This window comes from Zootoca vivipara, chromosome 2 (assembly GCF_963506605.1).
Source record: "Zootoca vivipara chromosome 2, rZooViv1.1, whole genome shotgun sequence".
Lineage (NCBI taxonomy): Eukaryota > Metazoa > Chordata > Lepidosauria > Squamata > Lacertidae > Zootoca > Zootoca vivipara.
In genome coordinates this window covers 72,396,051-72,409,822 of record NC_083277.1, presented here as the reverse complement: position 1 = coordinate 72,409,822, position 13,772 = coordinate 72,396,051, and the positions used below count along the sequence as shown (strand labels likewise).

The 13,772-nt window shown below is 43.2% G+C and overlaps 1 protein-coding gene across 5 annotated transcripts in view; it reads right to left on the bottom strand.

The window, feature by feature from the left end:
* Positions 1–13,772, bottom strand: part of SH3RF2 (SH3 domain containing ring finger 2) — a 103,461-nt gene that overhangs the window by 36,800 nt on the left and 52,889 nt on the right. For all 5 annotated transcript variants that reach the window (XM_035105342.2, XM_035105346.2, XM_035105344.2 and 2 more), the window contains 2 exons: positions 9,624–9,719; positions 6,547–6,864 (listed from right to left, as the gene is read on the bottom strand). In XM_035105342.2, the coding sequence (XP_034961233.2) occupies positions 6,547–6,864; positions 9,624–9,719 (414 nt within the window). The remainder of the gene's footprint in view (positions 1–6,546; positions 6,865–9,623; positions 9,720–13,772) is intronic.

Genomic DNA, 13,772 nt, shown 5'->3' with positions numbered 1-13,772 from the left:
AAAACAGTGACTGTCTCCCTCCAGCCCCTCTAACCAATCCCCAGCAGAACTCCTATATGTTTTACTAGTTTCATACCCTCCATGTGTCCTAATTTTCCAGGGACAGCCCTGGAATTACCACCCTGGCTTCTGATTTGATTTTGGAATGTGCCTATTTCCCCTGCTAGAGCTGCTGCTGCCAAGCTCAGGGAGGAGAATGGCACTGGTCCCAAGCAGCAGTGGCAAGCAGGGCCGGATTTAGGTTTGATGAGGCCCTAAGCTACTGTCCAGCTGTCCTTTGTCAACAACAAATTGCCACTGTTTTTTGTGTGTTGAATATATGCCAGGCATAGGCAAACTCCGACCCTCCAGATGTTTAGGACTACAATTCCCATCATCCCTGACCACTGGTCTTGTTAGCTAGGGATGATGGGAATTGTAGTCCCAAACATCTGGAGAGCCAAGGTTGCCTATGCCTGATATATGGTACTTTATGGTCCTAATAGGTATCTAAAGCCATTTGCACGTGCAGAATGTAGGCACCCTATATATAGAAATGAGCAAACCAGTGACATTTTAGGGAGCAGGCTAGTAGGCGGGACCAGGCCGGGGCCCATTACTTACACATCATAGGAGCCTACACAACGCAAAACACTGTTGCTGTATGTAGGTTTTGTTTTATTTGTTTTTTATCTTATATTTTGGAAATGTACATCCAGGATTATTTTCCTTTACATTTTTTTGGGGGGCCCCAAGAGAGTGGGGCCCTAAGCTATAGCATCCCATTGCCTCTCCATGGCTGATGCTGCTGTCAGCCTCCTCCCTTGGACAACTCACAGTGGCTGCTGGAGAGTGAGCGAGGAGAGGCTGGCATGGAAGGAAATAACAAGGACTTTGAAGTGCAATAGTTTCCAACTGGGAAAGACCCGAACCTGCATTCATTCATTTTGTTCCCTTTTAGAAGCACTACTCAAGTCAATCTGCTATAAACTGCAGCAGCTTGGCCCTTGGCCACTATATATATCCCCCCCCCCAAGGCAGTATTGTTATAATTTCATTTTCTATCTCCAAGTTGAGAAACAAACATATTCCTCTTTTACCATCCTTCTGCTTTATTCTAAAATGACGGTAAGAAGCAAATATTTGTAATTAAGTTAAGGCATGCAAATTAATAAATATGGTTAGCCGAAGCTTGAGTAAAGCTCAAGGAAGTATGTGTCTCTTGCTATATAATTAGAGTCTTGTGAAATGCATCATCATCTCGCATATGCCATCAACAAGCTGGCTTTTTTCTCTGTGTTATCTTTTTAGCGGCTCTTTCCCCATCCCTTTTTCATTACATGTACAGCTCAGTTGTGAATCTCCATCCTGGATTAATGAGTAACAAAATAGTTCATTGCAGCCTGTTCTAATCTCATGTCATTAATTCAACTTTAGAACAGCACTGATGTGACTGAAAGCTGATAGCTACTGTTTTTCAATGACCAGCATGCTTGCCTACCTAGGCAAAAGTATTGCAGGGTGTTCAAATTACAGCGGGAGGGAGCAAAGGGGTCCTGGCTTGCTTATCATTTGTACTAGCCCCTTACAGAAACCACTGTTTTAGAAGGCTACGCAGGGGCAAAACTAGGCTTTCTTTCACAAATACTCAGTTCACTCCCCCCCCCTTTTGCATACACATCCACATGCGCACACACCTGAGCACAATTGTTTTTAAAGGGCATAAAAAGTAGGCAATATATTATTTGAATACAAAGTTGTACTTTCTAATACATTTTTTTAATTTGATTCCTTGCATTTTTCTTCAGCCCCCTTCCTCTTAGGCAGGCAGGCATGGTAATATGTATCAAGCCAACCATCCACCCCCCTCATAGAAAAGCAGTAAAGAGCATGGCAACTTGCCACGTTCCTCTGAGCCTTTTACTCCAGAGCACCCCCACAGCTCCAAGCTCTGCATGTCAAGCACTTTCCATAAGAAGTGCTAAGATATAAATATAATAATAAGAATGGAAACTGAGAATGATCCGGCACATATCAGAGTGTAAGTCGCATCGAACTCAGTGGGACTTACTTCTGAATAAAAATGCTTATAATTGCAGCATAAGACTTGACCCAGTTAAGAAGGTCTGATCTTTCCATCAACGACAACTAGCCCAACCCCCTTCAATGCAGGGATTTTTCATCCAACATAGGGCTTGAACTCATGACCCTGAGATTAAATCGTATGCTCTACCGACTGAAAGGATTAGACAAATTCATGGCAGGTTATTGATGGCTACTAGCCACAAATGGGTATGTTCTTCCACAACCGTTGGAAGCAATTTTCCTCTACTGTTGCATTCAGGTCCTGCTTGTAGCCTTCTCATTAGCATCTGGCTAGTCATTCAGAGACTAGGATGCTGGATTAGATACCGTAGGATTGACGCAGCAGGGCTATTTTATATTTTTAGGACATTAAAAATGCTAACAGGACAGAATAAGGACTTACATATTACTCCTGCCCAGCCACACAGATGGGAAAGGAGTGCAATTGTGTAGTATTAGAGCAGAGGCACTTGGGAAATTGCAGCATCAGCCAGCTGTGTGGCTGCGGCGGCAGTGGCGAGAGGAGTGGATTGGAGCGAGTCTGCAGAAAAGTGTGACCTTCACCCACAACTGACTAGGGAGTCAGAAGCTGTGGAGGAGATGAGGCTGCGACTTGGCTTACAAGAGGGCGGCAGTCTAACCAGAGGCAGTGAGCTCACCTTAGGTAGTCAATTATCTTAAGGGCTCTTGAGAGCATTGTGAATAGCAACAGAGCAGGGAGAGCCGCTCTACCTCCAGCCCAAACAGTAAAATGGCTAGTTACAGCCGTGTTGGTCTGACGCAGTTAAAAAAAAATAAAAAAATCCTTCCAGTAGCACCTTAGAGACCAACTAAGTTTGTCATAGGTATCTGAAGAAGTGTGCATGCACACGAAAACTCATACCTATGACAAACTTAGTTGGTCTCTAAGGTGCTACTGGAAGTAAAATGGCTGACAGGCTAGGAGCCTCAGTGGAGTCCCCTGGAGGCTTCACCTGGGGCAAAAGTACTGGCTACGCCCCCCCCCCCCAATAGCTATGAATCTGAGGCTACGGATGGGTTGTGAGTTGGCTTGTAGATTTCATTTAGTGCTCCTTACGCCCCGCCCCAGAATCTGATCACAGGCATTACGTCTATGAGCAATGCATACAATTTGCTCTCAGACAGATTAATAAATTGCAAACTAGATTCTGGATCGTTGCAATCCATGTGTCTCTTTGGGAGCCACTTGCGTTATACCTATTCCTTTGTTCACGCATGACACCTGGGCTTTTTCTGGGCGGAAAAATTTAGGATGTGAATTTCCCCAGACTTTGGAGCCTTGTCATTGGCATCATTCTAGCGAACGAAAGGCATTCACTTATATGGGCTGTTTTCAAGGGAAACAGTCATTTTTAGTTATTGTATCTCTGGCTTCCAGGAACAGGTGCCAGGTTGCGACATGAAATAGAAAAACAACCCTTTACATTTAAAACGTCTGGTGAATTGAGAGAATTGGGAGCTGAAGCTTCTGCTGTCTATTCTAGCCATGGTTCTGTCATTCCTTTCCCCCCTGCAGTAATGAGAGGGATGCCTCACTGGTAACATGTCATAGTTGACAGGACAATGAAGGCAGAAGAAGGCCTGGTTGCCCCTTCCCCACATTCAGCAGCAGTTTTAGAGGCAATGGGGTGGAGCAATCTCTGGGTTGAAACCAGGGTTCCCTGGTCCCAGGACTATCTATTTCAGAGGATTAATTTTAGCTGGACTGTCCTCGTTTCGTCAGGCTCAATGTCTAAAGAGGCCTAAAGAGAACTGTTGAAAGCATTGCGGGACACACCCAAAGACCTACAGTGGAACCTCGGTTTATGAACACCTCGGTTTACGAATTTTCGGTTTACGAACGCCGCGGACCCATCTGGAACGGATTAATTCACTTTCCATTACTTTCAATGGGAAAGTTCACTTCAGTTTATGAACGCTTCAGTTTATGAACAGACTTCCGGAACCAATTTCACCCATGCTTCGGGTTAAGTATGCTTCAGGTTGAGTACTCCGCGGACCCGTCTGGAATGGATTAATCCACTTTCCATTACTTTCAATGGGAAAGTTCGCTTCAGTTTATGAACGCTTCAGTTTATGAACAGACTTCCGGAACCAATTGTGTTCATAAACCGAGGTACCACTGTATTTCACAATAACATTATTCATTGTTTTCAAAAGCAGCAAGGAAAATGTATGTATGTGGCTAAATATTTTGATAGGCTTTATCTGTTCTGAAAGGGGAAATTTCAAATTAAGAATTATAACATTCATCCTATTTGGAGAAGTTGAGGCACATATGTATTACAGTGGACGCTCGGGTTGTGAATGTGATCCATGCAGGAGGCACATTCGCAACCCACAGCGTTTGTAACCCGCAGCGTTGCATCTGCGCACTTGCAGGTTGCGATTCAGCGCTTCTGCGCATGCACAAAGCACGATTTAGCACTTCTGTGCATGCGTGAGCGCCGAAACCCAGAAGTAACCTGTTCAGGTACTTCTGGGTTTGGCGCGGGACGTAACCTAAAAAAATGAAACCTGAAGCGTCTGTAACCCAAGGTATGACTATATATGCAGGCTATTTTATGTGGGAGAACTTTGATCAGCATATTGTGTTTTGTTCTGGATTATTATTATTATTTAAACCAAGTTATCAGTTTTTGAACAGGTGGAAGAAACTCAACACCAATGACTGATTAATGAAATAAGCTATTTGTAAACACTCAGTTTTCACATTTTCTTTTTGTAAGCAATATCAAGAAATTAAATAACTCAGAACCAGAAATTCCTCCTCAGCCTTTTAGGGTGCTAAGTCTGAACTCTTCAGCTTGGTTTAGTGCAGTGGTCCTACTAAAGCTGCTCTGGAATGTTCTACTGTTTGGGGATGTAGGAGATGTGAACCAAATAGTTATTTCACACCATAATGGACTATCTCATTTCTAAACGTAATCTTCACTCTCTCTCCATCCTCATTTTTCCAGTCTTGTCAAATAACAAATAAGAGCATAAATGAATGAAGTGCATTAGCCTTTTATTTCAGCTCCTCCTTTATGAATCATTGGGGGCTTGAGTGACTCATAAGGCAGAACTTTCAATTTCAATGAGAGAGAGGGGGGGGGAAGTGTCTCACTTGTTGGATGGTACATTGTCTTGTGGGCATTGTTAATGCTACCGTAGTGATTTATCTCCCTCCCCCCTCCCCTGCTTTGCCTGACACACACACGTCTTAAATTGAGTCTTTAATCTTTATTATTCTTGCTCTAGTGGTTTTAAGAATTTAAAATCAGCACTGTTCTAGAAGAATGAGTAGTTCTTGTGTTGCCCTGCTCTTAGTCAGCTAACCTTTATGCTGAGGTATATGAAGGTATGTAGCAGGATAAGCTGGTTCTACAGGAGTTAAGGGACTTTCAGCACCCTGCAGAATATATCCTATTGCTTGATAGTAAGTCCCCTTGATTTCAGTGCAACTTAGGACGCTTACAGACAGTCACTATTTTCAGGTGGGATTCAATCATATACTACAGTACCAGCAAATTCACACTGCACAATAATAGCTGGTTGGGAGGTATTGTGTAACAAATCAACTTCCTCCAAATATTGAACATTTTACAATAAGGAAATTGATGGGGAAATGGATTGGGAAGTATGGGAAAATGCTTGTTTCGATTAAACATCATCTAACCTCCATGCAAACAAATGTGAATAAATGCTCATTAAATAGCAAACATTTTCTAATCTCCCTGCAAACATCTCAGGCTGAATGCTCAATAAACAGGTCATCTACCTACACCTTTATTTCCACGAAAGACTCACAGAGTTGGAAGAGGCCCACATGGATTGTCTAGTGTAATCTAATACAATAAGTCCTTGAGATCATGAACTCTACCCAGCTTTTTGTTTTAAAACTTCCAAGACAGGATACTTCACAAGCTTATGTCATTGCTGAACAACTCTCACAGCTGGGCAGTACAAAACCTTTAGTTCAGCTTTGTCCCTGAAAATTAAATCCAGTTGCCCAATTCAACATGGAGCTCTGTGCCCGATTGAGCCCATGCACATATCCCTTCACACAGGAGGTGGGAACTGGTGGCCACTGGTCTAGACCAGGCCAAGCAAGCCTTCCTGCCCAGCCAGCCAGCCTGTCACCTTCTCCTGGGCCCCACCACCTCCTCAATCCTATCTGGCTTCCAAATTCCAGAGATACTTGCAAGCCACATAAAGTAAAACCAGAAAACTTGATGGGTGGAGAAGGGGAGATTGTTCTCAGTGGAGGTGGCAATCCAGAAGACAGACAATGTATGTGAAATACCTATCTTCTCTCTTCCTCTTATCACTTTTCCTCCTCCATGTTGTCTTTGGAAGTGCTCACTCATGGGGGGCAGGAAATCTGCTATCCAGCCTCGACTGACATGAAAAGATCAGATCAGTGTCTTTCTTACAAGCAACACTAATATATATATATATATATGAATCTGGATTTACCTGAACAGGTGTGCTGTATGGGAATTCTATTTTCTCATGGTTCTGGGTTGTCACTGAGGGGTTGCTGGAGCTGATGAGCACAGGAGAGCTGATGTCTAGAGTCTGCCGTCCCATGGGTGAATGGACCATCCTGTTGAGCGTATTTAAGGCTGTTGTGATAGAGAATTGCTTCACACTTTTCCTTCTAGATTCGGAGAAAGTGGGCGACTCTGTGCCCTTTGTTCTGGGCAAGGATTTCCGCAAAGGAGAACCATATTTCAGCTGGGAGGACTGGTGACTTTTGCTTGTCTGAAGAAGTTGCCGTGCTGTCGTATTTGGCTACAAGAAGGGGGGAAATAGGGAGATGAGATTTTGCTGATGTAGGAGCCCAAGGATTCAAAACCACTCCAACCAAAAACTACAGGAAATGCTTGCTTTGGAGTCTTTGTCTACATGCTAATGGCATGTGGTGTGTGTGTGTGTGTGTGTGTGTGTGTGTGTAGGGTTTGACCTCGCAAAGTGGACTTGGAAATGCTCTGTGATTGTGATTGCATTATGATTGTGATGTGCCATGTTCTACTCCAATCTATTCCCACCCACCCCAAAATGCTTTGCAGGATGCAGTGAATTCTGGACATAGGGTTGAGCATTCAAAAATATCTTGCCCAAATCCCTGAAAAGCCAGGCTGTGGGGATTTCCCCAAAGAACTAATGCATATACAAATGAACTCAGTCTCGGCTTAGTCTAGAGTTGGGCCTGATTTCTACATACTGTATTTTTATGGCTTAGGTAAAAATAACACTGAGGAGCAGTTATTAGGCTTGAACCTAATATTGGATACCTATCTGGATACCTGAAAGGTCATCTCACCCCATATATACCCAGTCAATCACTATGCTCAGCTGGTGGGTACCATCTTATGAATAGGTCCAATCCACACAATATTGGAATTGGGTCTTTAGTTTTGTGGCAGCTGCCCTTGGGAATCCTCCTCCCTTAAAATACAATCTGTGTTGTCTTTTCGGCACCCACTTCCTCTTCCATCCATTTAAGTTGTGATATTTCACTGGGATTGTTTTAAAGTTCTTCTTATTTTTAATCACATGATTTTTGCTACCCTGGACTCTTTTGGGAGGAAGGGTTAGGAAATAAATAAACGAACAGGGTTTTTGTTTTATGTAAATGGGACTGTGTACCCCAAGCTGAAGAAAACAGCTATTACATGTGACCAGTTGCCCTTGACAACAGCTAGACTCAGGCCTCATTTGAAAACAGTCCTCTATTTCTATCATAGCAGTTAATCTTTACATCCAAATCGCTTAGCTGCCTGCTGTGTACAATTATAACGATAACCACTGAGATATTCATCCAGTTGGCATTTGACACAGGCTTGTAGTCTTGATACCTAATATTATCTACCAACTGTCCTGTAGCAGGAATGCATTTCATTCTGCAGTCTTATTTGACATTCTGGAGTGTGTTTACATAGGAAGTTTCCTGTTTGGCATGCAGCAGAGCTGGGACACTTCAGGCAAGAACTTTGTATGCAGTCTATGCTAAAAAGGTAGGTAAATGCTGCTTATGGATTATGGATGGTTAGCTCTGTCAATTTTTGTTTCTCCCAGTTTTTCACTTTCCCAACCTTAGGCTTGGTTTGCCACTTGTCCACATTAATAAACAAAAACATTTTATTAAAGTTTTAAATGATGAACACAATGCCAATACCAAGAGAATATCTCCTTCCCTGCTCGCATAAGTAGACATTCCCATTTCTTTATTGTTCTCTTCTTCTTCTTTGGTGGTCTCCCCCAACCTGGTGCCCTCCATGTGTTTGGACAGAAAGCTTCTTTGGGCATAATGTAAAACAAAACTGGCAGGTGTGTGTGTGTCTAGGGATGGGGTAGGAAGATGATGCTGTTGGACAACACAATGGTATTTTACGGTGAAATGACAGAGTCTTGTGGCACTTTCGATACTTATTGTGCCACAAGCATTCATGGACTAGGACCCACTTAATCAGATGCAGTAGTGTAATTCTCAGTTGGTTCTAGGGGTTCACGCCTCTGAATTTCAGTTTGCAGCACTTAGTTTGCTACAGCTTTCACTTTCTATTTTGAGTCTTTTCCCACCCCAGCTACTGATGCATATGTGGGTATTGGTAAGCCACTGCAAAAAGGAGGAGGGAAGGAAGGAAGGAAGGAAGGAAGGAAGGAAGGAAGGAAGGAAGGAAGGAAGGAAGGAAGGAAGGAAGGAAGGAAGGAAGGAAATATCTTTACATACGACTCCATCAATATCTGGTGTGTTGTTTGCTTGTTTGTTTGACTGGTGTGTGTATGCACTCCACAGCCCAACCCATGAAAATAATATTGATGCCACTGATCTCATCAAGACTGTATATTTGCTATATTATGACCCCCAATATGTAAACAACCCCTATGCATCGGTCACACACTGCACAGAGAATCTTGATGCAATCATATGCCTGGGCTCATCAGTATTGGTCTCTCTGCTACCTTTCACTCCACCCCCACCCCCACCCCCAGTATTTATCAATGTGCACACGTGTAGTGTTATTGGAGACAAGGAAAAGATGTGACTGAACTCAAAGAAGTGGCAGCATTCTTTACTAATTCTGTACAAAATTGGGAAATAGTCCAAGTAGTTCACTGCCACCATCCCTCAGCTGCCTTGAGAGCACAGGACAGATGCTTTTTTTTTAAAAAAAAAGGTTGCTCCCACCCACTAGTCCTAACTCCCCAGTCAGTTGAGCCTCAGTCAGCCCTGTCCCCTGTTTATTCCCTTCCCTCTTCCAATGGATGGATGTGTCAGATTGCCTCAAGAAGCCTGGCTTGTTTCTAGTGGAAGCCTCTCTCCTCCCTGTGCTGGCCCTGCAAACCCATTGTCTGTTAGATCTCATAAAGATCATCTCCGAGAACATGTGGTACATGTCATAGCTGCCAAGTTTTCCCTTTTCTCGCGAGGAAGCCTATTCAGCATAAGGGAATTTCCCTTAAAAAAAGGGATAACTTGGCAGCTATGGTACATGTACAGGCATTGGCAACTATTGCCCTGAGTAGCTTCAGCACATTGTTCTTACCTCCACAAACAAGATGGGGAAAATTCCAGTTCTGTCGCCTAACTTGCCCTCTGCCCAGTTCTCATCCACCCGGCTGATGACAGTAATTATATCACCCTGAAAGGCAACAGTAATAGCATTTGTATTAATAATAATAACAACAACAGACAGTTGCCAACACACTTGTCTGTGCTTGATAGATAACGAATGGGTTTGTCTCTTGTACCACAATGAGAAATGAATCATGCTAGCCTTGGCCTTTATATCATTAAAATGTGAAATAATGCATTGTTTAATGATCATTGCAAAGAAGGCACTCCCCAGTGTGGCTTATTAAATCTCACCTATTTGTTTTTCAAGGTGGTATACAATCTTCTTTATGTTTTTTAAAAATATCAATAATAAGGCAGCAAATAAAAGCATAACTATTATTTATTATTTTGTCCCTCCAGTTTGTAGACCAATATCATCCAAGGAGGAGCAGTTAGCTCTGGAGATTAGCAGTGGGCTGGCTCTGGTATGTGAGTCCTGACAGGTCACCAACAATGTCAACCCTTGCCCTAGATTGCTCTGGAATGCCTTCTAGAATCTAGACTATTGCTTGAAACAGCTCACAATAACAATGTGTAGAACAGTAGTTTTAAAAACAAGATGAGTAGTGCCCCTCCCCAACATGGCTACCCATATGATTCCAAGCCCAATTCAAAGTGATGATTTTGACCTTTAAAGCTCTTTGCAGCTCAGGAACTCCTGATCTGCACCTACCCAGACCCTTAGAACTTCATTGGAGACCCTTCTCCAGGTCCCTCCTCTGAGGGAAGTTCTGAGGGTGATGACAAGGGAGGGGGTTGTTTCAGTTGCTGCTCCTCATCTTTGGAATGCTCTCCCCAGTGAAGTGTATACAACACCCTCACACCCTTCAGCACCAGGGAGTGACTTACCTTTCCTCCTTTCAGGCACAGCAAATGGTGGTGGCTGAGGGGTCTTCACCCCCCCCCCAATTTTCCAAGGAGGGGGCTACGCTCCCCCTCAATCCTATGGCCCTTCTCCGCCTCCCTGCCAATGTCACACAGGGAGGAGGAGGAGACCGAGCATGGAACTCAGCTCTGTGCTGCCCATTCCTCACCTGGTGCATGAGCACTCGCACACTAGGTGGGGGCAAGACCCGTCACAAGACATGTCATGTGACACATCATGTGATGCGTCCCTGCAATGTGGGGGGCAAGTCTGCGCCCTCATCCCCTTTGATGGACAAAGGTGGTTCTGTTCTATTGTTAGTGTGCTGCCCTTGCTTCCCATGGCTGTTATGGGTGTGTGTTGCTTTTGGTATGTTGTATAAAAATGTGAATGTTTTATATGAATTTGAATTTTGGTATAATGTATTTATGTTTATGCTTTTAAATGTAAGTCACTTGGGGACTTTTCAGGTAACCTGCAACTAAATCATTTAAATAACAACAACAACAAACATCCCATCCAATCTCTCATTGACTCTGAAAGAGTACACGCCCTCTGGTAAAGATTTGTTTCATCAAGCTCTTAGAAGGATGAGAGATAACCTGTAAGGTGGGCTCCTCTATGTATAGAGCTGCGTATGTGGGGTATCACAACCAAAAAGGCTCTGCATCTTATTGCTACACTTTAGATAAGGATGAGACATTTGCAGCAGGACTTCTGAGATGAACTTAAGAGTAGGGGAGGGATGCACACGAGGAAGTGACCTGTATAAGATCTACCTAGTGGATTAAAAAAATAATAACCCCCTCCTCCTTTGAATATTATGCCATGTCATAAACTGTGAAACTCCCATTAATGAAAAAAAAAACCCATACAGGGCGGGGGCTCTCACAAATCCATTAAACACAGGCCAAGGTGACAGGATGAAAGCTGAATTCAAGGACCACAATGAATACTAAATGGTCTTTATATCAGAATACAATTCTGCCCAGGATGAGCACATTTAATGCTCAAATGATGGAAACAGGATGCTGATGGCAAACATGTTACATGGACTTTGTGGACTCTATATATGCTTGAGTGGGGAGAGAACATTTGGCTCTAGTACTGTTTTGAAAGGGTGCTTGGAAGCCGGGTTAAGCACAACCACAACCAAGAAGTAACCCTGACTCATGCAACTTCACAGAACCTTATATTTCTTGAACCCCTTGTAGGAAGGCCAGTCTTAAGTACAGCACTTGAAAAGTATGAATCGCACCTTGCTACAATTCACTTGGCTTGCTTAAGCGTCGCAAGAGATAATAAGGGCACAGCCTTTTTTGTGCCGGAGGTTTTCAATATGGAGAAGCAAGAGTTGAACATCCCCTACTTGTAAGTTGCAAAGTTGGTCTCACGTTGCAAGCCACGGGCCTGTTAATAAATTCTTCTCCCCTTGCTGCAAACAGTAAATCCCAGCATTCTAACCATGCCACAGAGGTGGAGATGAGCTCTGTCTCCAGCAGCAAATAAACAGAATGAGTAACCACCGAAACAAAAGACAAATAAAGGAAGAAGAAAAAATAGCAAAAGGAACAAAACACAGCACATCCAGATGGCATGAAATGGAGACAATGTCTGCTGCTAGCAAAAGAAATTGTCCCTTTTCTGTGTCCCCTGTGTTGTTGTCAGTGATGTGGAAAGCCACTTTAAAAAGTGTTGATACTGTCGAAATGAGCAGCAGCAGATGCGGCAGTGAAAACTGGCACTCACAGCTGGTTCCTCCTCATCCCAGGCTGTGATAACAACTGGCTGTTCGATATCTGAGCCATCCTCCTGCAGCTCCCCTTCAAGCTACCCCTAATCTCAGGGCTGTGTGGGAAACATCCTTAAAGTGTAACTCGGCCTCATCATTCAATTTCCCGCAGCATGGCCATAGACTCGAAACGTGAAGTGTGTTATACTGTGAGCCAGTTGCTCCTTTACACACTACAAAGTGTTCCTCTTCTCATCCTCCAGATGCTGAGGGCCATATGCTTAGGAACAACTAATGGCTGTCCTGTTAATCATACTTTCCGCTTTCCACCAAAGCATGGTGGGGTGCTCTGAAAAACTGGTTAAAGATTTCGGTATTTGGCCTGGGGAAGGGATTACTTTTACATTTAACCAAGGAGGAGTCTATCAGCTCATGGTTGAAAAAGTCATGCCCCAACAGTCTCATCGAGTGGAGTTTCACCATCCTTTTCACATCATCTAGGTTATGATATTGCCCTAAATCCTTGAGGCAGAGGTTATGGGATATTGCCTCTTCGCTCTCAATCCATGCAACTTGCGAACTGTTTGTGTCTGGAATTCAATATGGGCATGATTTTCAATTACCCTTGTATCATACGAATCTGTCAGTACCCAATTATTGTTGACTGTTTGTCAAAGCCAGACTAAATGTACTTCCATCCGAAGTTCTAAATGGCAGACTGACCAGCATACCTTATCAGAATAGACTCTGTTTATGTTCTTAGGCTGTCGGTTGTAAGAAGCATATCTTTCTACACTGTGGGCTGTATAAACAAGCCAGGGATCAATTAATTAAACCCTTATTGGTTAATTTACCTAGAAACTCTGAAACTTTCCATATCAAGTATCTCCTCAAAGGTAAGTCAAATGATATTACACTGGCAGTGGCAGAATTTCTCTTGAAGGTAATAAGAAATAAAAATCTGCACGCTCTTCATAAAACCTAGTGACTGCCTTGGTATCTTTTCCTTGTATCTCTGATGCATTTTGCTTTTGAAACTGTTTTTGTGGGTCTTTGGACCGCAATAAAGAATGTATGTGTTAAACAGTGGGGCAAATGGAAAATACTCGGGGAATATATGCAGAGTACTTAGAAGATGAAATGACCAAGGCACCTAGCCATCCTGTCTCTCCTCACTCTATCCTGAACTCATTTGTTTTATAATAGCATTGGGTTAATTGAGTCATCGTCATCAATTTTATATAGCACTGAAATTGTAAAGGTGTCTCACAAGTGGTTTACAAGTATTAAACCAACTGTAATTACATGGGAAACTCTTTCTTCAATGCTGAAAGTTGTGGTCAATTGATAGTTATGCATGAGGATAATGTTACATGTCATGAAATGTGCCCAGAGGAAACCCAACATACAGACTCACAGAACTTTGGATCACGAGGTGCCCAATGAAGGAAATACGGAGCAGTAAAGTGGTGGGATGCAGG